This window comes from Epinephelus lanceolatus, chromosome 5 (assembly GCF_041903045.1).
Source record: "Epinephelus lanceolatus isolate andai-2023 chromosome 5, ASM4190304v1, whole genome shotgun sequence".
NCBI classification, from domain to species: domain Eukaryota; kingdom Metazoa; phylum Chordata; class Actinopteri; order Perciformes; family Serranidae; genus Epinephelus; species Epinephelus lanceolatus.
This window is the reverse complement of record NC_135738.1, coordinates 42,313,663-42,341,330: the sequence shown is the minus strand read 5'-3', so window position 1 is coordinate 42,341,330 and position 27,668 is coordinate 42,313,663. Positions and strand designations below refer to the sequence as shown.

Below are 27,668 nucleotides of genomic sequence, written 5' to 3'. Positions count from 1 at the left end.
AGTTCCCCATATATGCTCTCATCAAAGCCACCAGACTCCATTGACAAAACAGTAATTTTACCTTGCTGAACACAGGAGCTGCTGGTCTACTGCTGTCTATCAGTAAGTTAGTCTGTGTTATTGTGTGACTTAGTGTGAATCCATACCAACTCTTTGAAACGCCCAAGTCACACAATAACACACATTAAAAAAAACAAGTGAATGATGCAGCAGTAGACCAGCAGCTCCTGTGTTTAACAATGTTAAATCACTGTTTTTCCTCAACGGAGTCTGGCTGTGAGGAGAGCGATATAACGGCTTCTATTTCCCATTTAAAATCACTGTCTGACATTAAAGTAAAGCAGTCAATATAGTGCACACTTAAAGTGATACTGATTTTTTTTTTTTTTTTTTTTTTTTTTGTGTGTGGATAAAATAAGATTTGTTGCAGACCCCTCCACAGCAGTACATTGTTTAGTCTCCTTTTCCAAACTGAGGGCATGCTGACTGACACCTACTGCATGCAATATACTGACTCATACAACCCCACTTCAACAAACCCCAACTATCCCTTTACGGTTATAAAATCAGGAGAAGATCCCAAACACAACCGTCAGGACCACATGAACAGAAAAACCTTCCATTTAACAAAACAAAATGTCAGACATCAACAGAAGCATTCTCCATTACTGTTTTCCCACCTGAATATAAAGAGTGCTCCTGAAGAAGGCCCAAAATGTCCACAGCTGTACATTGAAAGGAGCTACGACATAAAGTGAAGTTTAATACATTTTACTTAAGGTTAGTAAATCTGTCTGAAGCTCTAGAAGTGTTCCTGCACGCCTCTCAATAAGAAGAGAAGTCCATTTTTGGCCTGCAGGACCCAGAATACACTGGTTTGGACCTTCACTCTGGGACTCTGTTGTCTGCCGCAACTTATTGTAACTCTCACCACAGTTATGCAAATGTATCACTGCAAACTTTCAGAATACACTGCTTCATTAACTGAGTATCTTTTCTGTCCTAGAACAACAGAGCGCAGAGAGAGTCTGGTGTAGGGACAGGACGGTGTGTTCAGGCAGGTGACATTCAGGCTCCTGTGCTACCTTGTTTCTAAGGTAAGGACATTCAGAGAAGCAAGAGGACGAGCAGAGAGGTGCCACTGCTGACAGTCACACTATGTTTTATGGCTTCAGTGTGGATATGGTGTGTTGGAGTTGCAGTCTATTATGTTGCTCCTTATATTAGCTGTATGTTTCTCAGAGATGGAACTGTACAAGAGAAAATTACTCATTACTCATCTTAAATTTGTTTTAGAATTATGACCTCCATTGCCTGAAATAGAAATGATTTTTGAACCATTCAAGACTAGTTCTGTTCTAAAATGTTGAACTGTATGTCCATAGATGCTATGCTTATTTAAATGATTGCCTAGACAGTATTTCATTTTTTCTGTCTTGAGTAAATGTGAGTAAAATGCTTTTGTATTGTTTCCACTTGTGTTGTATGCATGCTTATATATATTTATGTTGTCCACATATCCAGAACACAGTTCCTTGTATGTCTTTATCAGTCCAGTTGTCTGGGATGGATGTTTTAAGATTGTTCTTTTGATCTCCACCTGAAAGAGAAACCAGAAAGAAAGGACTGTAACTGATGAACCCAGAGGCCAGTCACTAACAGAAGTAAACACTGCATGGAATGCTGCAGGCCAGAGTCCTGGGCCGGGTCGGGTACCTGGCAGCAGAGTCCTGCATGGGTCTTTTTTTTGAAAACCCATGCCTGCCCATACCCATGAAGCGCAGTACCAGAACTGACCAGTTACCCTTCATGCAGAGGTAGGTTTTGTGTAGGAATATGGCTATTCAAGTGTGATAGGTTAATGTATATTTTCCCAACAGGTTATAAAATTAAATTTAAGACTATTAAGACCAGAGATAACGCTTCCATTTTCCATTTTCATTCCTTTAAGGGTTATCCTGACTGATAATTATATGAATTCTGTAATACTGTGATACCATGAAACAACGTTATTTTCTGAGACGGTTATCGTACAAAAAAAAATCTAATACCAATGAAACCCTAGTATGTTTATTAAAGGATTTGCTGTTTCGGCGTGGGGTGGGGCGGGGCGGGGCAGGCTGTGGATCTTGTGCCGAGAGGTCAGGTTGGATTGTGGAACTAATTGGTCATATGTGCAGGAGGAGGAGCGGGTGTGGTATTGCACGTTGCAGTGCCACTTCAGGAAGAGGTCTTGAGCATCTTAAGCATCTCATGCAGGACTCTGTTGTAGCCACTGTGCCAAAACTCTATCACAGTGAGCTCTTAGGTGTCTGATAAAGTACATCACCTGGCTTCATTGAGATACTTTATTTGCTGGAAGAGTGGCTAGTGTGTTGTTGTACCAGAAAATTCAAAACAGCAAACTTCCTTTGTGTGTCCAGTCAAAATGGTGCTGGTAGTCATACATGTAGCTGGTGAGCTCTCTGGTGACATGCTAGCTCAAGCCACCACAGTGGCCCGCCAAAAAACTGTTTTGGTTTTGGAAAACATGATTTGAGCGCACAGACATGAGCCCGAAATCTATCTGCTCATTTCAATCTTAAAAAGAGACCAGATGAGCTTATTTCCAAAATGCACTGCATTTCACTGACTGCTGAGACTATGCTATTTATATTAGCAGGTTTATCTTAACACTGTGGCAACATTGCATATGTAACAATCACGCCCTCGAAAATGTTTCATACATGACACTGATTCTTTTGTTACATGTTTGTAATAGGTGCTCATTGTTAATAAAGATCATGTATATTGTACCTCGTCTCACTGCTGATGTCCTGCTGTCTCTTCAGGAGTCCCCTCCTCCATTCTCTCCTCATCCTGCTCAAAGTCCTCCTCCATCCTCTCCTCCCCTGCTGCTTCCTCCTTGTCCTCCTCCTCTGCTCTCCTCTCTCCCTCCCTGACTGCTGAAGTGAAGCTCTGTCGCCCTCGCTGTCTGTGGCTGCGCCGCATCTTGCGAGCGACACCTTTCTTCCTATGCCCCACAGAGGACGGCTGAGTCATGGTCATGGCTGGACTGGGGGACGGGGACAAGCTGGGACATGAAGAGGAAGGGGAGGAGGGTTTGGACCGTGATAGAAGGCTCATGGCTGGTACTGAGGGTGGGGAGGGAGGAGCTGCTGTGGCTGGTGGATGGCTGGCAGATGTAGATGTTATGGCTGCACAGAGCTGTGTGTGTGAGCCCAAGGAGGCGCAGGGTGTCTGGGATAGGTGACTGTTGGCTGCCTCCTCCAGGTCTGGGTGTGGAGCATAGGTGGAGGATGCACACACTGTGGATGAATCAGGAGCTGTGGAGCAACAAGCTGCTTCACACTCAGCAGGACCTTTGGGAGGAGAATCTGGGAAAACACAAGATAGTATTGAGGACATATTTTGTACCACGGAAACATAATAATCTTGCTTTCGATTTTCCTCCTACCGGGGCCACTGCTGGTCTGAGACGGCTCCGCCTCCTCTTGGATCGTTGGTACCGATGCCAGTAGACCTGACACACACAAACAGAAATAATTGAATAACTGAGACCCAAGTGGATCCTCCAACTAAGCCTACGTTAAAATAGGAAGACTTTATTTGTGCTCATCCATTCACAATTCTCTCCATCCCACTCCCACTGCTTCCTCCAATCAATTACTATGGGTGTTCACTCTTCTAGTTATCCAATCAAACTTCATCTACATTCACCGATGTTTTTCAGCAGGAGGAGAGCTAGTTAGCTCTTAGCAACTAATTGCTCAGGGAGGTTGCACTGACTTATATTATGACACATTCAAGCTCTCTTCAGTGAAGAGGAGTACTGGGTGAAGGTACATTATAAAACGTTCTCATGATGTGTTCAATGCAATCTTGTAAAATGTAGTTTTTGGCGAGAAACTTGAATAAATACAGCTGTTTGAAGGAAAAATGTATTGATGTTTTCACAACAATATAAAATACATATTAGAGAGGGAATTATGATATGTAGTTATAGAATAGTATAAGTAGTAGTGTAGTATAAGTATAGTCATAGTTTGGGCCCCATGGCATCATGTGACAGACTTGGAAGTTGTAACTCCACTGTTTGGCCACTACAAAAATTGGCTTCAAAACCTGGGACACTTCCTGGGGGCCTGGGTTGACTCTAACATGTCCCCACTGTTAACTATCCAGGTGCTGAACTGCCCTTGCAATTGACTCCCATGTTTTTAGTTCCATTTGATTCTTTTTTCCCACCCCTAATACACATACATACAGTTCAGTCAGGGACAGGTTACTTACTGAGTCCTCTGTAATGTGAGAGCTGCTGGTAAACTTGTTTCATTCTTTCAATGTTTAGCCTGCTGCCCTCTGCGTGGTTGATCATAGGTTTGGGGTAATCCACTCCCACCACACAGTTGGCTGCCTTCTGGACCGACTCCGGGGCGTTCCATGGCTCATAGATGTAGCGGTTTGGGTAGTCCTTTAAGATGGGAATGTAACGCCTAAAGGGAAATTTAAAAGACATCATTTCAATTTCAGTCCTATTTGCTGCTGGCATTTAAAAACATATCCAGTCATAATTATGTGGTATGGATGGAGACACTGTAGGAGTGCCAGTGTTAAGTCTACCTGATGTAGTCTCCTGACGGGTCAGTCCTCCTTCCAAAGCCAACGGGACAGTAGCAGTGGAAGAACTGCTGGAAGAAGGCACTGCAGGACAGCCACATCCAGCTTCCAGCATTTACACTCCAGTCTGCATCCAGCAGCAGCTCCTCAAACACCTGCACCAACACACACATACAGTATTTATATTTATGCTGTCAGTTGGTCCTACAGTGAACTGAGCACAAAAAAGACAGTGATGCTGTCAGACTACACAGTGTAGAAGCAAATATGGTCTCCATGCTTCTGTCCTACCTTCATGCCGCTCTCCCAGCTGATCCACAGGTCTCCCCTGGTGAGGAAACAGGCCACGGCGTGTCGGGCCAGGTGGTGGATCCAGCCCTCCTGTCTCAGCTGGGTCATGATGGCGTCAATCCAGGGAAAACCAGTCCGACCCTCAGCCCACTTGGCCAGTGCCTCTGGGTTCTGGTCCCATGGGATCTGGAAATGTGTGACACAAGAGAGAGCTATCAGCTATATACTCTTCTTTCTCTTGGCAGGAGGAGCCAAATCCTTTACGAATCCAACTTTCAAGTTCCTCTGTGGAATTTGTACAGTATAATCCCTTACATAATGCTTCTAACAGACCGTCCACTATTGGTCAATCAACAGACTGCAGTGTTCACAGCTCCACATTTTAGTACCAGATCTGTGTGCTAGGTACCCCAATAGAGGGGTGAACAAAGATGAGGACAGTTAGGAATGGTTCCATCGGTACCATCCACAACTTTGTACAGTGAAAACAAAACAAATGTGTACCGAACTGAACTGAACCTTACCAAACTGCTTGGTAGAAATGGGGCTCCACTGCTTTGCTTTTAAATGTTCCTCATGTGTCCCATAAAAATGCTGGTGAGAGTGCTTTCTATTTTTATCCCCTTAAACTGTGGGACTCACTGCCTCTGGATATTAGAATGGGAAGGTCTCTCAGTATTTGATAAAGTAAATTAAAGACCTACCTTTCTAATCCAGTTTTTTAATTTGGAGTAACATTACAGTCTTGAGGTTTATTTATTGTTTTTTGCCTTATTTTATCCCTGCTGTTTATTTTTACTCTGATTTTAAGGCATTCAAGTCCAAAGGGCTGAAACCCTACTGTTTTTGCTTTAACTTCTTTTCTTTTCTCCAGAAGTGTTTTTGCAAATTCCTGTGAGACGGTGCATTGAAGACACATGAGTTTCACCAATGATTGGAACTTGTGTGCAAGCACTGCTCAACAAATATGATGCCAATCAGCCAGATGGGGGCGCTATAATTAAGCCCAAAAATTCACTTTTAGAAAGACCACACTCCTCACATCATAAGTCCAACTGACTTGAAATTCCACACACAAGTGCAGCTCAATGTGCTCTACTTAAAACACTTCAGAGCAAACGCAGAGCAAAGTCCCAATGGTAAAATTTACTGCCATTTTGAATTTATTTGAAAACACATTTTTTGCTTCTCCTCTTAGACTGAAGGTCTGGGTAAGGTTATGCCACATTTTCTGGATCATTATTGGACCAAGTTTATCAAAAATAAACTCAGAGGTGGAGCGGGTCATCCACCAAGCGAAAGATCAGCAGTTTGATCCCGGGCTCCTCCAGTCCGCATGTCTAAGTATCCTTGAGCAAGATACTGAACCCCAAATTGCTCCCTATGGCTGTTCCATCAGTGTGTGAGTGTGTTAAAACTGAGTAGCAGGTGGCACCTTGTATGGTAGCCTCGGCCACCAGTGTATGAATGTGTGTGTGAATGGGTGAATGTGACTCGTAGTGTAAAAAGCGCTTTGAGTGGTCACTAGATGACTAGAAAGGCGCTATACAAATGCAGGTCCATTTACCATTTACCTCTAAGGGGCGCCAAAAATTCAAAGAAAAAGAAATGGATGTGGCACAACACAAATCAGACTATAAATCAGACATTTTTGGTTCAATCATTACAAAATTTGCAGGACATGTTTAATAATAGTGTTTCACCACAAATGTAAAATTATTTTGAAACCGGTCAAAAGGGGGTGCCATAATGCCATTTTGATTTTTATGAAAAACACATTTTTGACATCTCCTAAACTGTAGTTTTGATTTGCATTACATTTTCTGTAGATCATCACTGGACAAAGCTTATCAAAGTTATCAAAAGCTTGTTGAGATTTTACTGGTTTTGAGGATGTTGACGAATGAAAGGACCTTTAACATACCCTTAAAGATTCATTCAAATCGACCACTCGGGGGCACTACAAATGCAAAAATGGCAGTGACCTAACACAAATCAGACTACAAATCAGAAATTGTTAGTCTATTACAAAACTTGCAGGATATGTTAAAAAATAATGTTAAATGATGTGTGTATATAATAATTTGACAATCAGTCAATAGGAGTGCCACCATTTCCAAACACGTTTGTTTGCCTGGCCATAAATCAATGACAGTCTGTCCATCAAACTACTGTAGGTGAATATTTCTCATTCAGATGTTGAAACATGTCCCCAAAATGTTTTTGCAAATGACCAATAGGGAGTCACAACATTGCTGCAGAATCGTGAGCTAGATTTGTGCGATCATTATAAAACCTGTATGATATCTTAAATGTTGGTGTCGTAAACTGTCCAAGATCTTGATCCTTCACAGCTTTCAACTTCTAACGCTCCATGCTGGCTTGAATCTCTGAACTACTGCTATCAGCTATATCATTTTTTTTTTCTTTTTATTTTAATGTCTTTTAATCATCATTTCAGTTTGTTTTGTTTTTTTTAATAATATTTTATTTTCTTGTTGTCATTTTCTAGTTTTGCAATACTTTACATATGATTGTTTGTTATCCTTTGAATCGTGTCTGTGCTATTTCAGACACAAAAATGTAGTAAAACACACATCTGTGAATATGTGAATAGTTCAGTTAAGTGTTAGAACCTCACATCTTCAATCTAAGTTAACAGATGCACCACAGTGCTCAACAAGTTGTTGCCCTTTATATAAAAGTCTATTTTAAAATCTGACTCACAAACACCCTTATATAAGACAGCTGCTGGCATCACATACACAGGCCAGAGTGTGGACAACTTCATGACAGATAGCTAGATGTTTATCATGTAAAAGATTGATTTTAAAATCCAACTGTTAACATGTATGTTACATTTTGACTAAGCATGCTATTATGTTGCCAAATAATTGCCAGAGGCGCTCAGACATATGACTTAAAATTGCCACCTCTTTGATGTTTGAGATGTCGAATGATTTTACAAGAAGTTTGCATCTAGTTTTCTTTTTCCCATTTGGAATCCTAAGCTAACCAGTATATTGCCCATAATGGCAGTTCAGTCCACACTCCTATGTAGAAAGTTGGACAACATTCAACTGTCAATCATCTCTGCCAAAAGGGGATGTAACTTAACAGGGGCTCTGGAAACACAAATGTTTTCCCATACTCCCTTTTCTTCCTTTTCATACTTATCCAGACCCGTAAATTACGAAAATCAAATTCCATACATTTGCATACTGCATAGGAAACCAGCTGTTAAGTTTGAACCTCTTCTAGTGAATAGAGTGGTGCAAAGGCCCACCTGGACACAGATGGGGTTTCCGTCCATGCGGTCAAAGTTTGGGTTGTTGGTGGCAGCTGTGTAGAAGAACTCCCTCCATAACAGCTGGCCGAACAGGGACAGAGGAGGACTGCAACGTTTACGGAGCTAATGGAGAGCACATGACAGAAAGCGGTAAAGAACAACAGAGGAGATACAGAACAATTGCTATTTAGAAAGTTTTGATTCCAAATGTGATAGTCAAAGAGAACTAGGAATTATCATCACTGACACAGAACAGAACAAACAGGCATCAGTGTGTAAGGTAGTGAGCCAAACAAGGATTAGACCGTTATACCAAATTTTACCACTGGGTGTCAAACTTGACTCAGCAGCTGCTCCCAAGTGGAACGTGCCCCTTTTGCACTGCCTCGTCAAGGCAGGAATTTCATAGCATTTTGTGCTTGGCTCAATTCGTCCAATATATTGCTTATTACTAATGCAAATCAAGTTGGTCAGCATGGTTGTGGATGTGCCATAATGACAACTACCAATTCAGCCATTTTGCTTTAATTTAAAATGGGTTTCAATTTGTAGTGTGTATAAAGTGTAGCCTAAGCTAATCTCTCTCTGGTTGAGTGACAGATTTCCAAAGTACCTTCATGTAGAGCTCTCTGAGGTTGTAGTACAACACCCTACAGGACAGACAGCCGAAGCGCAGGTAGGGGCTGAGGCCAGTGGGACTGGCATACAGAGAGCACGTGTTGACACGAGGGTGCTCTAAGTTGGCCACCCACACCTAAACAGAAACACAATGAGGACATACAAGTGACCATAATGTCATGTAAAGACAGAGAGTGTAATTATTTGAATACAGTATTTTATTTAAGAGTGTACACTATATCACCCCATCCCTACGAGACAACAAGCAAGCTTGCCAACAAATTCAAATAGAAACAAATTCAACAGATAAGGTCAAAGGTCACAACATTGGAGAGACAGGTGACAGGTTGCCACCATAAGTTAGTATTAAAGACCAAAAACAAACTTAAAATGGTTTACCTTTTTGTCCAGATGTTTGTTGAGTCTGTCCAAAGCCTCCGACTCTCCTCCATGCCACACAGCTGGAGGTAAACCTTCTGTCTTGAAACCTGGACACACATTTACATGAAGACAATGTTAAATATAAAGCAGTTATTATCTAAAGAACCAAACTTTGCCAAAGTGCAAACTGTTCTCTACTACATGAGAAATATTATGCTTGACTGTCTAACAATGTGGTACCTAAATGTCTATGAACTGCATGTCTAATAAGGTATGACTAGCAGTAATAAATCAATCTAATCGCATCCTGTATTCTAGTTGTCCATCAGCATACCCTGAAAACAGAACCATGTTGCAGTGCTCATCAGCATTATAAGTCCTACACCTGTCATGTTAAATTCTAAAACGCAACAAAAACAATCACGCATACCTAGTTCTTCCAGTGAAGGTATACTGTATAGCTGGTCATGATTGTCAGCTATTTTAGTGCGACATTTATCCATCTGTTGCTTGGTGATGGGAGGCAGAGGTCTCCTGGGCAACTCCAGTCTGCTCACAATGGTCTGAAACCGCTTAAAGGTCAGTGGAGGGCTGTTGTTGTTCACCTCTATTATCCTGTGACCGATACAGAAAAGACAGAAAAGTTGAACAATACCCAACAAAACTTATTGTCAGTGACAATATTCTATTGAGATATCCCAAACTGAAAGATACAAAAAAGTATAACATTTTATTTCATTTAAAAAAAGATAAAGCTGGATTTTACTTTTGGAATGATGCACGTGGAATAATTTCATGTAATACTGTATTTAGTACACAATTTCAACAACTATCGGCAGCTTTAAGTCAACAAGACTGCACATTACTCAAGTGATGGGTGGACAAAACAACAAAGTTTGGTTAAGTCCTGAGGGCAGTCTGATGGGATTACTATAATTAAAAGGGCCTATCTTCTTGTAATCATGAAAGTGGATTTTAGGGTTTTCTAGATGAGGAGATTTCTTGTGTACAATGTTGACATTTTGTCATGAGAGAGGTACTGGAGAGAAAAGCTTAGCAAGTATCCAAATGAAAGGGGTTTATCCTCTGGGGAGCATGGATTTACTCAATGAATTGTATAGCAAGTACAGTATAGTATTTTTTAAGAAATTTTGCCAAAATCCGCTTCATTTTCTTAGGAAAAACACCCAGGATTGTTTGTAATATACTACTGACTAGATCAACTCTTTAGTGACAGTGGCTCTCCAGCTACTGTTCATGCTAAAATGGCAACTTGGCATTCAGCTGTGTGGCAGACATGCAGGCCTCCTGCCACAAACTAGGAGTTCAGAGCAGCATTCAACGAAGGAAGGATGTGGATAGCGTGTGGAGGCATATGACTGAGTGACTGATTCAGTGACTACTTCCCATATAACCAAAATTGTATTAACATCGATAATTATATTTTGGGGGGGAAAAAAAAAAAAAAAAAAAACAGAGCAAAAACAACAACAACAACAACAACAACAAAAAGACAAAAGAAAAAAAGATGATCAAATAATTGTGTATTGTTGGTATGGTAGTTAGGGATGGCAATGCTGCTCTTTGTCCAACCACTTTGGACTGAACATAAATATCTCTTCAACTATTTTATGAATTGACCCTTCGCTAGGCTGTAGCCACATGACCATAGGCCACTATTGGAGCCCCGTTGAACCATTAACGATACTTTATATTAAGTCCTGTTGGCGCAGATTAATCGGCAATACGGATGGATCGGTTGATCCAATGAATCAAAACCCACCCTGCTCTCCAAGAACCCGTGAAGGGAAACAGGGAAACTTTGCAGATATTCTACCAGCTGTGTGTCATCACAGTCTGTGCAGATGAACGATGTGTGGTCTCTCTCTGAGCTCCCTTTCCGTCCATCTGTGAAGGTCCAGGTACTTGCGGCGGGACAGGGGGAAGCCACACATTGTTAGTCAGCACACACTACGATGACACACAGCTGGTTGAATAATGTCAAAGTTTCCCTTTATATTCACGGTCTTCTGTCTGTCTCAGTGATGTGGTGGATCACTTTTACACAGTCATCTGTAGCCTATAGTTACACTTTAGCTTCTAACTATCTTTGCCTTTTGACTTAAGAGTTTGACATCCTGGATATTCCTTCAAACACATATTGTAGACCCTTCTGTCTGCTTCTCTATGAAATTCATTTTTGTTTTTCCAAAGAACTTTGATAATATTTCTTCAGGTAGAACAATTAATTAAAGTGTGGACTCTATGCTTGCTTCGACAGCTTGATGACCATCACAAAGGGCTTAGTGAAGGGTTGATTTTGCCGTGAAATTTTTTAGACATGAATGGTACCAAGAGGATAAACCTTAATGACTTTAGTAACCACTGACTGTTCCCTCTAGTGCCACCATGAGGTTGACATTGTACCTTTGAGTGAAATGTCTTAACAACTATTCAGAATCAGCTTTACTGACCAAGTATGTGCACACATTTTCTATTTATTTTAGTAATCTTTCAAAAGGAAGTGTCCTTCCATGAAAAATATTACTGCCACATCTAACAAAGCTCAAATAGTGTATTTTTTATGATCAGTTATGCACACTTCTGTATTTAAAATCAAACTTTTATGACTAGAAATTCATGGAGATAATAGAAGAGTAATAGAATTGATTATAATCATTGGAACCTTCAGCTATTGCTGAGCGGAAAGGTATCGGGTCCAGCTAAAAAAAACTTCCACTGCAGATTTTTGTTTTCAAATTTCATTTCAAATTCAGAATGACAAATAAAAAATAACTAACTAAAATATAACTTAATATTGCAACAGAAGTGTCTTCTAGATATAAAAAACATCAGCGAAAACTCTAACCATGTGTAAAACAAAAACTTTAATACCCTTTTTTGTTTTGTTATCACAGTTTGCTTGAAGTTATTTTATTTTATTAATTTTGACCACAGAATTATATATATTACAAGATCATAATTTCACAATATGATTAAATTGATGAAATGATTAAATATGATTAAATTACTGCCTGGCCCTAGAAGAGACTGTGAATAGTTGGCAAAGGAGTCACTTGACTTGATGTTGGTGCTAGACAAAAGTACAGTGATTTAAAAGTCACTAGCAGTTATCTTCTGAATTTTTTTTTTTTCATGGCAATCTGGTTGGTACTTTAGATGTTCTTGGACCAAAGTGGTGGACTGAGGGGAAGACAGACAAACTGACACGGCCAACCCAAATCCAGCAGCACCCGACTGTGCTCAACTGCCTGTTTGAACTGCTGAAATGCATCAAGGAGTGGAAGGAAACAACTATACCTTCGTGGGTCATAACAAAACTGGCCCAATGTTGCACTTGAACCTAAATGCTCCTTTGTAGGTTGTTTTGAAAGCACAGTGAAGCTCTGTATTTATAGTTTCTATCTTACACAACTTGACTGTGAGGCCGCTCTGGATCCTTGGTTGGTGGATTTGCAGCAGGGATGGCTTCCTATTGGTCAATTCACTGTGACTACTATGAATGAGTGCAGTAAGCTGGGCACATGTCCACAACCAATATAAACCCTGCAGCTGAGCACACACACAAAGCTGAGCTCCCTCTTGCCTCATCTACTGACTCATACAGTATTCTTACACACTCGGGCCAGTAATATTCCGATTCATTATGTAATACAGTGCTGTAATACTGTGCTGGTCTGAATGCTCTCCATGTAGAAGAAAAGACACAGCGAGGCTTGTATATGGGGAAAGTCCTTTACTACTCCCTCCTCCACCTGATCCCAGCACATGGACAGGGGTGTGACCTGCAGTAAAATGACACGACCACTGGAGGGCTATGAATTAAGATTGCTCCAGTTTTGTTCAGCACCCCTTTGGATGTGGACTATTGGTGATTTTTCTTTTAAATGACCAAAAACTCTGAAACAGATGACACTGTTCAACTGTCAAAACCTAAAACATGACACACCTCTTATTTACTAAGGTGGTGCTGAGTGGACTCACTTCTGATGTTGGGAAGGTTCTCTGCACAAGTGAGTGCGACTAAAATAAAAGAAATCATAAGACTTTAACAAACCTCACATTTAGAGAACATTTCTGTTGCCTCTGTGTCACGCACCTTTTTTTGCTTAATGAACACCTACATTCTGTATAAATCCTACCCTAACAGTTCTCAGTTTCAAGGACTAATGAAATAGTTTTAGGGTGTTTTGGCACATTCAGCCCAAATCACATATCCTTTACATCAGTGATTCCCAACCAGGGTTATTTCTGCAGTTGCCAGAATACGTAAAAAGATTGTGGAGTAACTCTACTAATTTGAAACTAAAATTACTGCCTCGCAGTTGTATGCCTCCGTCAGCCAGTCAAGTTGCAGTTTACATTCATGTCTGTCCAGACTAACATGTGGCCATTACAGTAGGCGATGCTTCAAATATGTATGTTGCTGCAAAGAAGCTACAAATTCTAAAACGTGGACGCATCAAACACATTCTCAGCCTGGCAGCACAGATGATTTATACAATCAGCACAGTTTCAAGGTGGGCACCCAAGATCAGTGTCAGCAAATCAGTATCTGACTGAACGCCTCCCCTTCTGTTCCTGAGTTGTGATGTAATGGCCAGAAAAGTGATTCTGCAGGGCATTATGATTTCACAGTGAAGTTGACACTGTTTTAATTGTAATGTAATGGTCCATGGATATGCCTGACAAAAGAGGTCAAAGAACCACAGATTACATCACAGCTAGCACTCAGAGAACCGTGCTGCTGTGTTTCAGAAATTTGAATTTCCATGCATCCAATGGATTCCATTCAGTCTGTACAGTATAAACATTTACCAGCACACTCTTGAATTTTGCTTGAGTTGTTTACTTTCTCATTATAAACTACTAATCATACTGTAATACACTGCGGTAAATGATCTCTCTAACAGAACAACTATGTGTATACACAGGTGTGGCTAATGTCGGTGTTGACTTCAGAAGATGAACACATTGAGTAATGAATAATGAGTGTGTGTGCTACAAACCTATCCAGGTTGTAGAGGGTGTGCGAGTTTCTGACAACAGTCTCCACTCCAAACTCTTGGGCCATCTTGATGATAGCCCCATCCCTCTCCTTCCCATAAGGCTCTGGGTCATATTCAAATGTCAGCCTGGTCACTTTCCATTCCTGCAGCGAGGCAGAGAAAGAAAAACAGAATCCAAGAGAGACACAGTGAGAAGTTATTAGCAAGGCAGTGAGACAAGAGCAGACTGCACAGCAGGGCTGAGTGGTTCAGCTATGTTAAAACCAAACATCAAACAACACTGATCATGTTACAGTTTCAAATTTGGATTCAACATGGCTCTCAGCATGTGTTTCCTGTAATCTAGCTCATCAAGGCGCACTTTTGTACAATGCAAGCAAACCAGGTCACAGTTTGTACAATGCATCTAAGGTATTCTGGCATCTTTAAGATCAGGGGCCAGATGCATGAACAATGTGTACGCACAAAAACCATGAGTACACATTTTTCCACACATAAACTCGTATTTACAAAGGATGAATGTGCTGTGAATGTGCGCACCTCACACAATCTTCAGACCGGACGTACACTTGGTTTTGCCTAAGATAGCTGTGGGTGATACATGATAAGGAGGAGATTAGTTGAGACACTGTTTTTGGGTGGTATGCCAAATGAACAGATTGTTTTATAATTTTTGCAGCTTACATGGCTTTCTGAGTAATAAATTCCTGTATTATTTTTATTCACATTCACCTCCCTGTACGTGATTGTTTAATTCATCCTGCGGAGCACTTTGTGAATTCAGTTTCCACATGAGCACTATGAATGAAGTAAGAGTAATAAACATAAATTACAAAATCCCATGGTTGGTCCACTTTGCTTTCAAACCACAAAAAAACAGCACCAGACTGTAGCTGGAAGTAGACAAAGACCACCAAGCTGTCTCAGTTGTTTGGTTTGTAGATGGTGAGATCGACAGCTTTTAGATCAGCTCCGACAAACGTAATCAGTGATGTTGCTAGTTACACGTCCTGTGTCCCTGACACAGTAAAATCTGAAAGGAAGCAGTGAATGCACTATGGATGCATCCAGGGAACACACCTACTTCCCCTTGATAAAGCTTCTTTGTCAACAACAAATCAGTGTTGAAAACATAGAAACAGTGGTGTTGTGTGAATTCACTTATTTTGAAATAATTTCCCATGTCACAGAAACGACTGAGTGAAATATGTGCTTCAGTTGTTACTCTCATACTGTTGGTGATGTGTCGCTGTTTTTGTTCCAGTGCTCTGCAAAGATCTGACACCTGCCTGTCCGCCCACCTGCTGTCATCCCCAGCTCTCTGAAGTTCTGAATGCCAAGACAGTGATGCCAGCGGCACCGATGGTAAACAATAACCTTTATTTATTTGGTTCATAAATGTACATCCCTGTAATCTTACTTAGCAATCTCTACTGTGACAACAGATCATGCTGTGTTCACTCATGTCATGGATGACACGCGATGCTTTACAGTCCAGAGGGCACGCTGTGTTGAAAAAAATATTCTCACCAGCAGCCACCATTTTAGATATCTCCACAATATATCATGCAACACACGAGCACTCCATTTCTGAGTCTGAGTGAACAGACAACATAAAAACTCTTCTGAAGATGTAATAGAATAAACATATTTCATAAAATATTGAACCATTCACTTACTTGAACTTATTTAAATTTTTCTGGATTATCGTATAATATCGCAATCATATCACATTTGATTTACTTGATAGTGGGTAGATAATTTTCAGCTCTCTATACTCAACTCAAGATTTGTATAATGTTGTGTACACAGACTAATGATACATCTCATCAAAACAAGTTTAACACTATAATTTGTCCAAAAACACAAATTTTATTGGAAACATACTCAAATGACCATCTGTGGGTCGTATAGTCTCGCATGACCAGCCTCCCTTACTTCGGAATGGGAGTCTGGGGACATTAGTCTATTACAACTTTCCTATGGGAATGTCCACAGACGACAGAGCCAGCCAGCGTGCTGACGTCATTGGCGTCTGTGTAAGAGGTCGTAACAGAGACTATGGGTTGTAGGGACTCACAACATGGAAAACCTGCCAACATCACTGCAAACAAAGCAAACCAAACCACAGTTTGTTCATGTAAAAGCACCCTAGGAGACAGAATTTAATCTAAAAATTGGTGGACTAATATATTCTCTCATGAGTCTTTAAAAAAAATCAGTATTTGTTTTTGCCCTAGTCTTCTAAAGCAGTATTTAGAATAGAATAGATTAGAAAGAACTTAATTCATCCCAAGGAAAAATTTATACATCTGAGTCGAACCAACGCCATCCCTACAGCATAGGCTTTGCATAGATGCTTACCCTATGCCGCAGCCTGACAAATGTGACAACCTCCTGTTCATTTTTGTAAGCTGAAAACTATTTCACTCAGTGGAGACTGACTGATTGATTAGATTAAAAAAAGAATAATTTTGAAGACAACAAACCCCCCCACAGATGTCATTTTCAGTTCTGTGTGTGATTAATCCTGGTGTCATACATGTAGTAGAAAGTCCACTAGTCACTAGGCTAATTTATGCAATGAAAAATATCACTGACTTCCGCTTATAAGTTTGGCACGTTGTACATGTGGAAAAAATATGTTTAGTATGAGACAATTGTTTCGTCCGTGAACCTTGTGAGTTATAATGGAGCTGAATTCTGTCACAGCATTACCTTTGTAAAATGTTACTGTTTTTTTATTTCATGTGAGTAAACTCCTCTAGCTACCATGCTAATTTATGTAATGTCAGATGCCATATCCTTGGGCTAATAAGCATGTTGTATTTGTGGGTAAAGAACTAAAGAACTAAAGAAGATTTGTGTACTCATATTTGACATTTTTGCTATTAAGCCATGTTTGTATGTGTGTTTTGAATCAGTAAAACCTTACGGCACTTCATAGAAACCCCACCGCCAACTAGTGCGTTGGCGGTGTAATTGCAGAGCAACCCAGACATGCCACCTCACAAGTATAAATGCTCACAACAGCATAGGCCATTTGCGTAAGCTAAGATGTAGACTCTACGTTGACTCTGCGTAGAGCTGACGCACAACTATAAATCCACCTTAAGGGCTGATAATGAAGGCTGGGAGGATAACTATTACATCATCATGGTCTTCTCCATTTTATTTAGCTTGAAAGGGCCACAAAGAGTTGAAAATCATACAAAGCCCGGACACCAGTACAAACACAACTTCAAGTAGTAGGACAGGTTACAGACGAAGAAGGTCCAACTTTTATTAGTTTTCTACATTGGCTCGTAACAAGTGTTTTCATTAACATTTTCATTCCAATCAAACTCTACAGTGGCACATTTAACTCTCTCTCACTTGCTACATGGCAGAGCTCCAGTAGTTGACCTTGTGTTTGGTTGGAATGAAAACCTGCCGACTCTATAGGATGCAATGCAAAAGCAGCAGTGTCTTATGTAACGGCAGTTATATGGAGATGGTTAGTGGCTGAATTGCCCCTCCCTGCCTGGAGCTAAATCCCCACAGGGAATCTCCTCATAAATGTTAACACTGTCTTTGTACCTCAGCCATTTAATCCTTTAAGGCAGCTACGATGCCTGTATCAAATGACAATGTTAAAGTAATGTGACGGCTTATTGTGATGCTGTCAGACAGTGCTGCATTTAGCAGCTAAAAGGCCAGATACTTTTCTCAGGGGGAATCATCTGGAGGAAAACAAATGTGAATATTGGATTTATATTGAGCAGGTGGCCAGATGCACTCCGATTCAATGATTATGTATCTTTGTAACAGATGAATATGTAAATGAGCAACTACTGCTAACAAGTTCACTATCTCAACTTAAAGATATAATATGCAACATTAACGCATTAAAATGCCTGAAATGACTGAACCTATTTTAGTTTTATATTTTGTTGAGGTGTGTACTTATACTGTCGCAAATGTTTCCAATGATGTTCAAAGCAGAGAAATCTGTCATTTTATTCAAGAAACACTGCGTTTCATTTGGTCGCCTGTCGTCTCTCTAATTGCTCTAACTTAAGGGAAAACACAGGAAACACCAGATGATCTGTGATCATGCAATGTGACAGAATTTTAATCAGTAACAGTAATACTGCATTTTTCAGCCACACAGCACATTTTCATTATTGCATGCCATTTTACAACAGATACTCTGTTGAGATCTAATTTTTCAATATGGTCTTTCAATATTGATGCAGCTTACTACTAGGGCTGTCCCGAATGCCATTTTTTAACATTCAGACCTTTGGCTGAATTTATAACGAATATTCGAATATTCGTTCACGGCGGGCAGGGGTGGGGGTGCTGACCTAATTGTATTGCGGAGTTTTGCACAGCAGCGACCGGATCTTTGGTCTCAAACCACAAAAAAATGTATTGGCACAACAGTCTCCTTCAGTACATTATTCTATGCTTTCTTTTGATTTTCACATTGGCTAGTCATCCTGTTTAATTTGTCTTCTGATTAAATCGGAACCGTTGAAACAAGTTGTAGGAAGCCTCTGCAAGTAATTGGTTGCTGGCAGACACTCTGTGCTGCAATAAAATGGTTTATCAGCAGTGCCGTGCACTGTAGAGCCGATGCGCTGTTGGTTCTGCCGGCCTGAATAGAATATAATGTCTACTGCTGTGTACAGCCTTTATAGACTGAGCTGAGTAGTGATGCGCGGGTCGACCCGTAACCTGCGGGACCTGCAAATGGACCTGCGGGTCGGGCAGCAGTGATCGTCTGTTAAATCGGTCTGTAAATTATATTTTGACATTATTGGCTATTATTGTCATGGCATCCGAAGGTACTGATGTGTTGAGCAGGTGACAGTCCGCGGCCGTTTTCAAAACACACTTGTGTCACGCATTCCAAAAGAAACTTGTTGAAACTTTAAACAATAATTTACTGTACAAAACGGGGGAAACAAACGCTGACAAAAACGGTTCCATAATTCATATTAAATTCAAAAGATAATGAAAAAATAGCTACAAGTTAGAGGGAACAGTGATAAAGTGGTAAAACTTGGCATTGATCCACAGCCTCAGACAGGTGCGCTCAAGCTCAGTTGGTAGGCTATACTATATTTTCACATTTTTAACAATGCAATTTAAAAGTTTTGATTTTTATTGAAAACCTACATTTACCAACAACAAAAAGACTACATTTAGCACCAAAAAAATATGTAAAAAAAAAATTATAATAATAAAAAAAAAAGTAAATAAAAAAACGAATATCGAATACCAAATTTTCATAACGAATACCTACCCATAGAAACGAATATTCGAATATCTGAATATTTGGGTACAGCCCTACTTACTACGCTGTGCTAACAGTGATTCACACTAGATAACAGGCCAGTAAATGATCAGCCATGGGACATTTTTATTATGTACTATTCTAGAAATCAAAATGATAACAGATAATACGAAACCAAACAGCTTTCACTGACTTAACAAGGGTAGCATCTACACACCCCAACACAGTGGGTGGCGATACACCTTTAAAATTGGTTTGTGAGCTGCAAATAAACACAGAGAAAAGGAACAGCAATAACAACTGCAGCATGCCGTCAAAAGAGCAAAACATATGACATGTGACATACAGCATGTGTGGGCATCTTTCACAGTTTCAGAGGAAGACAAAACGATGCACCGAGGGTCTGATTTTCAACCTCCCGACACCAGATCAGTAAACTTCCTGCAGCTGTTAAACAGATTCAACACAGCACTGAAGGACCGTCTCCGGAGTGTTGACACAAGCTAATTAGTAGCAGCGGCACATCTCCAACACCAGGGGCCTGTATCATGAAGCAGGATTAATGTCTTAGCGAGGTAACTTCAGGGTTAACCCTGGGTTTTCGGTCTCACGAAGCCGGTTCAGTTCTTATTGGGGTAGATCACCATGGTAACTTACTCTGAACGGCTATCCTGCTCTGGAGCAGGATAAGTTCAGGGTTGAATCTGATCCTATAAAAAGCACCACCCACTGGCCAATCAGCTGTTCGGAAAAAAAAGACTCCGCTGACAGAAATGCAGCCCAGTCATGACGGGAAGTTTAATTCATTTGATTGATTTTGATTTGAAAGTTTATTTTGAACATTAAAAAAGAAAAGAAAGCAACAACAACAGACAATGAAAAGATTGTTCAAAAAGAAGTGGAAAGAAGTCGAAATGTCACCCCACCCCTTCATAAGAAAGAAACTGATCATTTGCGGACACTTAATAGCACCATTAATTAGTGCCAACATTTTTTTGTTGTTGGAGGAAATGATCCCTGTTAAAGATAATGGGCCTAATTGACAGCTTTGCTGCTGGAAATGTGGAAAGTAGCCTATCATGTCTACACTTCATGGTGTTTGAGGGATTTTCCTTTTTGTTTTTTTAAAGAGGGAGACTAGGTATATTTTTGCGCAGCTGTTAATTTCTAACACAGCTCAATATCAGGATGATTTTATTCAGACTATCAATTTGGTGTTGATATGATTTAATTGTGATGTCAGCTTTAAGCTTTATTGTAGCATATATAACGTTATGACAAAGAAGACCAATTCATCAGACACAATGATGTTAGACGATAATTGTAATACACGCAATTCATCTGCACAGCATTGATTTCATGGGATTCAGGGGTGTGATCAGTGTCAGATGTACAGGTACAGGTACTGTAGCTACTTGAACCAGTGATGAGTAATTTAACCTACACATAATTTTATTTGCTACCTTGTTTTGTCTTGATTTTTCCCTCTCTCCTCCTCTATTTCTTCTTTCCTTACCCGTTTTTTTTTTCTTCTCTATTATGTGATTTCATTGATGTTTTGACAGGGGAATTTCTTTGATAAGCTTTTAGTGGCTTCTAACCTCTCCGGCACTTTTCATTTTTTAATCTTGTAAATTTTCTACTGTCTGTTTTTAACATTATGTGCAAATAAATTAATCTAAACTAAAACTAAACATTATTCATCACGTTATGTGTTGCCACGCATGTTTCCTCCTCCTGCAGCTGCCACGGTGTTGGCCTTTTCTCTAATGTTGCTTTTCTCCTCCTCATATTTTAGTAGAATTAATCTCTGAGCCTCACTACAAATACTTTTTTTCCTCATATATGGCACTCTGTGAGGACACTCAGTGACGCTCAGTGACGCTGCGCTTCTTTCATGATTGTGATTGGTCCGCTGCGTGCGCGTTCACAGCTCTTGATAAAGCAACCCTGGGTTGAGTTACCGAGTTGATATCCAGCGTCGTGATACCGATTATCCTGATTGCCATTGTTAGGGTTAGTCAACCCAGGATAGGTCTGGGTAACCCAGGAAAGGTTGGTCTCGCTTCGTGATACAGGCCCCTGGCTTTTAAAAGGCTCAAATCTGTTGTTAAACTCATTAATAACTGTTAGCCATGTGATGCTACAGTAAGCTATTGATTTGTACCGTTACCTGGCAACCCAGTCTGGAACATGTTGACCCTCAGCTCAGACACTGAAAATCTCTCTCTACTCTGACTGCATGTGTGTGTGTGTGTGTGTGTGTGTGTGTGTTTGAGAGAGACAGAGCCACTTGCTTGTTTAAAGGTGAGGGTTAATGTGTGAGGTGATTCAATAGCACATTAATTCTATTTGGTAGTTGTAGGCCAGTATATTGTGAGATGGTGAGACAGCCCCTGGATGTGTTTATAAAAATGCAGCGCAACAAAACAGACATTTCATGACACCAGATGTAAGGCAGACCTGCTAATGCACATCCCACCCATTCATATGAGTCACCTGTCACTGTTTGCCTCTGTTAGTAGAGACTCCACTCTGCAGTATAGTTTTTTCACTTTACTGATACACCAGAAAATTACACAGCACACTCTCCTCTCTCTCTCTCTCCCCCCTTTTCTCTCTCTGTTAACTATAAATTCAAGACTGATAAAAAGTCATTTTACTTTAAAATCCTTGTATTAATTAAATTAATCTGTAGTATAGGGTTATATGGGGATAGGTGCGCTGAGGGTAGGTCATTTATATATTGGCAGTACATTCAATCGACCTCACAACAGCAGACCACATGTAGCCTCACCAGCTCAGGACCTCCACATCCAGCATCTTAACCTGTGTATCATCTGAGACCAGCCACTTGCACAGCTGATGCAGCCAGTGGTTTACACACAAACAAGAACTTTTTGCACAAACTGTCAGAAACCATCTCAGAGAAGCTCATCTGCATGCTCGTTGTCCTCGCCAGGTCTTGACCTGACAGCAGTTTGTCTTTGTAACCAACTTGTGCAGTTGTGAGGCTGATTGGATATATTGTGAAATTCACAGAAACAACATTGGAGACGTCTTATGGTAGTGAAATGAACATTCAGTTCACGGGCAACAGCTCTGGTGAACATTCCAGCAGTTAGCATGCAAATGGCACACTCCCTTAAAACCTGCAACATCTCTCTCATTGTATTGTGTGATCAAACTGCACATTTTAGATTGAGAGAAACAGTTCTATTGAGTGCATAAAAAGTCTTATATCTTTACCTTAAACCTGTGAAAAATGGGAGCAAAAACAAGTGTTGCATTTATATTTTTGTTCAGTGTATGTGGTGAGTTACGCTACTGCACAACGTCATCAAAGTCCATCTTTTGTTATTTTTTTGATAGACCCAAGCTGCCAAAATTACATACCGTGCGTTTAAAGGTGATGATGATATGTCAATGTTGTGTTTACAATTTGCTTCCAATGCCCCAAGTGGCAATAAAAGTAATTGCAGGTTTCATAAACCCAAGACTGTTTTACTCCAACCTTTTGCTAAATTACAATATTTAGTCCGAGCTTTTGCAGGATATACCAACTTAAGTTTAGGACTTTTTTATTACCTTTTAAATGTCACATAGAAGGAAATTTAATACCTGTTTCACTGCCATACCAGCCAAAATATGATAGAAAACCATCAGGGAGATGATAGCCTTCCTAGCTACTGTAGACAGCAGTGGTGACACTGTTGGCAACAGGTCTGATGGTGCTGACTAAAAAACAGATTGAACAGCTCAATCCACTGTTGAAAGAATCCTACCTTTAGTTTATAGATGCATAATGTACATGATAAAAAACATTTTAGGACTAACACTATTGTCTGTGTCAGAAAAACAAATATTTAATGTCTTTGTTGATTAAAACTAAACACCTTCTAATGCCTTTTTGGAGGAAACAAAATTCAGCGTCGTTTAAGACGTTTCGTTCCTGACAGACACAGAAAGGACAGTTGCTGGGGCAGGAATACAGACCTTAAAAAGCCTCGGGAAAACATCAGTAGGCTGCCCTCTGACAACAAACAATCTGGAATTGAGTTTCTTCAGACTGCTGTCCAGGTCCTCCAAAGCCTCCAGCAGAAACCTGCACACAAACACACATAAAGGAAATGTGATTAGGAAGAAATATTACTCACCTATGAGGCAGCAGGGTGTCTGGCTGCGATTGCATTGATTGTTACTCAGCACACTATTTCAATTCTGTAATTTCATTTTCAAACAACCCCCCCACCCCACCACATGATTACTGACTGAGACTGAGTCACAGAGTGAGGAACGGGGGGAAAATGCTGACGCCATTGCTGACTGTCAGACTATCAGAGGCAGTGTGGAAGGTTTGATGATTCACCTAAACTGTGGTACTTGTTGCACATGCAGATTCTAATCATCTCTCTGTGGCTCTTTCTTTCTTCATCACTCCTCCCTGCACTGATCTGCGGACCACAATAAAAGTACATAAAATGTCCATGTCCTTTAAGTAGATCAACTTTTAGCGGTAACATCAATCACTAACATCTTGTCAGAAGCTTAAAAGCTTTTGGGAGACTAATTATGTAAAGGTTAATGGTGGTATTTTTCAACCTGGACTCAATTTTCCCCATGTTTTGTGAGTAAGTGACTAATGAAGGTAACAGTTTTTGAAACTGGTCCAGTACCGAGGGAGACCGCTGTTGTCAATTTACGTCTATTAAAAGTTGTTTTTGCCACTGACAGGCTCAGATTGTGTCTGACAACATTATGGAAAGGATCCGTACAGAGATAGATCTTTTTTGTTAAAGAGTAAGATCCTTTTTGTTTAACCAGAAACAGACCCAAATCTTTACTGGCAAACCCACCAGAGTCCATTAGATTAAACCGTCATTTTAGCATATTGAATGAGTCAGCATATTTTCAGCTCTAACTCAGTAAATTAAGGCTTTATTTCAACGAAAGGAGATTTGGTGATTGTTGGAACAGTGCAAAGACGGACCAAGATGGTTTTGTGAGTATTATTGTGTTTCTGCTGACTTTGAATGAAGTGTGTTTTACGATGATAAGTTTACTGTTTATTTAAATGGAGTCTGGGGGGTTTGGTGATAAAGATTTGGGACTGTTTCTGGTTAAATAAAAAGGATGTTACTCTGTAATAAAATTATTCTATCTCTGTAGGGATCCTTTCCATAATGCTGTCAGACACTAAGAATAATAATCTGAAACTGTTTGTGGCAAAAACAAACACTTTGAGTGGATGTAAATTGATAGTGCACAATTGCCCAATTAACATTACACTACAGCCTGTTTCACCGCTGCTGGCTTCGGCACTCTTGCTCATTACCAGACCAGTTTCCAAAAATGTTGTCTTCATTAGCTTCTTCCACAAAAGCATAGGAAAATAGGGTTCAGGTTGAAAAAAATCCTAAATTACCCCCTGCCCTTGCAGGGCGGTGACAAAATCCTTCCAAACCAAATGGAGGCTTCAGGTAAAAGTTGCTGTGTATGCAAAGCTCCATCCTATGAAGGAGTCCTTCAGCTGAGTTCCATTTATGGATCCCCTTGGGAAATTTTCTTTTCTGCATTTGACCTCTCTGAAGTATCTGAAAACCTGAGTATACACTGTGTGATTCTGGGCTGTCCCAGACAAAAGATGACCAGCATGAAAGAAATGTGGCAATTTCTTTGGTCATGGCTCTAAAGCAGTGGTCCTACATTACAGTGTGACTGCTGTTACAACCTACGTCTACAAACCAACTCACAGAAATGCAGCATTAAATGATGCACTGATCAGCACAACAATGCTAAATTCTAGTACAGGGCTCGACAGTGCGAGTGTTTCACTCGCATTTGCGACTACAAATAGGTGTGTGCGAACTGTAAAAAATATTTAGGGGCACATGTGTGCATAAAAAAATCAGCCGAAGCAGCCTATATTTTTGTCAATAAAAAAATATGATAATCTAACCGCAAATGTTGGAGGAACTCCAGCCGCCTTCCCTCTTCCCTCTTCCCCGTGTGACACGGTTATGGGTGGTTTTCCAAGCCACTATAGGCATAATGAATATAACGACCGGGGTCCACGGCGTAGCGTCGCGGCATATTCGTATGGGCTCCACTGACTGCGTACTGAAGCGACGTAGAGAAGCCGAGCCGAGAGGCTGCATGTAGGCTGCATGAAATGTTAAAGCATTTTCCACCTAAGTTATTACATATATTTGAGTTATCTACAAGTTTACTGTAGCCTACTGTTTGTCATCTACTCGCTTTCAAATGTCCGCCACGGACATTTACACAATGTCACGGATAAACATGGGTAAATGCATGAAAAAAAAATCATCATATATCACCTCTAATAATGGTTTATTCATTTAAAAACACATTGTGCTCGTTTAGCACACTATTTCATGTAGTTTTTATCTGCTGGAGGGTCGCGTAGGGGAGCGTAGCGCGACAAAAATAGAAGAGCATCCTAAAATAGAGAGTTGTCGCGCCGCTCCAGTTGCCGGTGGAGTCGCTATAATTGATTAACAGGGGGGCGAGCTGCTACGGGACTCACGCCGTAAGTCCCACTGTCGGCAGGGTGGAAATAAGTCAAAGTGTGGCGGAGGCAGGGACGGTTTTTGCTATGGGCAATGTGGGCGACCGCCTAGGGCGCAATCTACAGTGCCCTCCAAAAGTATTGGAACAGTGAGTCCAATTCGTTTACTTTTGTTGTAGACTGAAAACATTTGGGTTTGACATCAAAAGATGAATATGAGACAAGAGATCAACATTTCAGCTTTTATTTCCAGGTATTTACATCTGGATCTGATACACAACTTAGAAGATAGCATTATTTGTAATGGAACACAAAATTTTTAGGTGAGCAAAAGTATTGGAACATATAAACTTAAAATAGATTAAAGTGAATGAGACTTAATATTTAGTTGCAAATCCTTTGCTTTCAATAACTGCATCAAGCCTGTGACCCATTGACATCACCAAACTTTTGCATTCTTCTTTTGTGATGCTTTCCCAGGCTTTCACCGCATCCTCTTTCAGTTGTTGTTTGTTTTGGGGGGTTACTCCCTTCAGTCTCCTCTTCAGCAGGTAAAATGCATGCTCTATTGGGTTTAAGTCTGGAGACTGACTTGGCCAGTCTAAAACCTTCCACTTCTTGTCCCTGATGAACTCCTTTGTTGTTTTGACAGTGTGTTTTGGGTCGTTATTGCTGCATGATGAAGGATCTCCCAATCAGTTTGGCTGCATCTTTCTTTAAATTAGCAGACAAAATGTTTCTGTAGACTTCTGAGTTCATTTTGCTGCTGCCATCATGTGTTACATCATCAATGAAGATGAAAGAGCCCGTCCCAGAAGAAGCCATGCAAGCCCAAGCCATGACATTACCTCCACCGTGTTTCACAGATGAGCTTGTATGTTTGGGATCATGAGCAGATCCTTTCTTTCTCCAAACTTTCGCCTTTCCATCACTTTGGAAAAAGTTAATCTTTGTCTCATCAGTCCATAAAACTTTTTCCCAGAATTTTTGGGGCTCATCTCTGTACCTTTTGGCAAATTCCAGCCTGGCCTTCCTATTCTTCTTGCTAATGAGTGGTTTGCATCTTCTGGTGTAGCCTCTGTACTTTTGTTCATGAAGTCTTCTGCGAACAGTAGATTGTGATACCTTCACTCCTGCCCTCTGGAGGTTGTTGCTGATGTCACTAACAGTTGTTTTAGGGTCTTTCTTTACAGCTCTCACAATGTTTCTGTCATCAACTGCTGATGTTTTCCTTGGTCTACCTGTTCGACGTCTGTTGCTTAGTACACCAGTGGTTTCTTTCTTCTTCAGGACATTCCAAATGGTTGTACTGGCTATGGCCAATGTTTGTGCAATGGCTCTGATTGATTGTCCATCTTCTCTCAGATTCACAATTGCTTCTTTTTCACCCATAGACAGCTCTCTGGTTTTCATGTTGGTTCCACCTCTAAATGCAGTCTGCACAGGCAAAACCTATCGTACTCAATCTGAAACTGAGCTCAGACATTCAGTGCTATTTATTGTTTGAATAATCAATGTAATTGGGAGACACCTGGGCAACAAAACACACCTGTCAGTCACATGTTCCAATACTTTTGCTCACATGAAAAATATGTGGGTTCAAACAAAATGTGCTATCTTCTA

At 40.5% G+C, this 27,668-nt stretch overlaps 1 protein-coding gene across 1 annotated transcript in view; it reads right to left on the bottom strand.

The window, feature by feature from the left end:
* Positions 1-405: 405 nt before the first annotated feature.
* Positions 406-27,668, bottom strand: part of cry2 (cryptochrome circadian regulator 2) — a 33,554-nt gene continuing 6,291 nt past the window's right edge. The window contains exons 2-13 of the mRNA XM_033635021.2: positions 23,510-23,618; positions 14,230-14,372; positions 9,630-9,814; positions 9,218-9,306; positions 8,814-8,954; positions 8,198-8,323; positions 4,912-5,097; positions 4,624-4,775; positions 4,294-4,496; positions 3,458-3,523; positions 2,797-3,377; positions 406-1,600 (exon numbers count right to left, since the gene is read on the bottom strand). Coding sequence (XP_033490912.1) covers positions 2,803-3,377; positions 3,458-3,523; positions 4,294-4,496; positions 4,624-4,775; positions 4,912-5,097; positions 8,198-8,323; positions 8,814-8,954; positions 9,218-9,306; positions 9,630-9,814; positions 14,230-14,372; positions 23,510-23,618 — 1,975 coding nt within the window. The 3' untranslated portion in view covers positions 406-1,600; positions 2,797-2,802. The remainder of the gene's footprint in view (positions 1,601-2,796; positions 3,378-3,457; positions 3,524-4,293; positions 4,497-4,623; positions 4,776-4,911; positions 5,098-8,197; positions 8,324-8,813; positions 8,955-9,217; positions 9,307-9,629; positions 9,815-14,229; positions 14,373-23,509; positions 23,619-27,668) is intronic.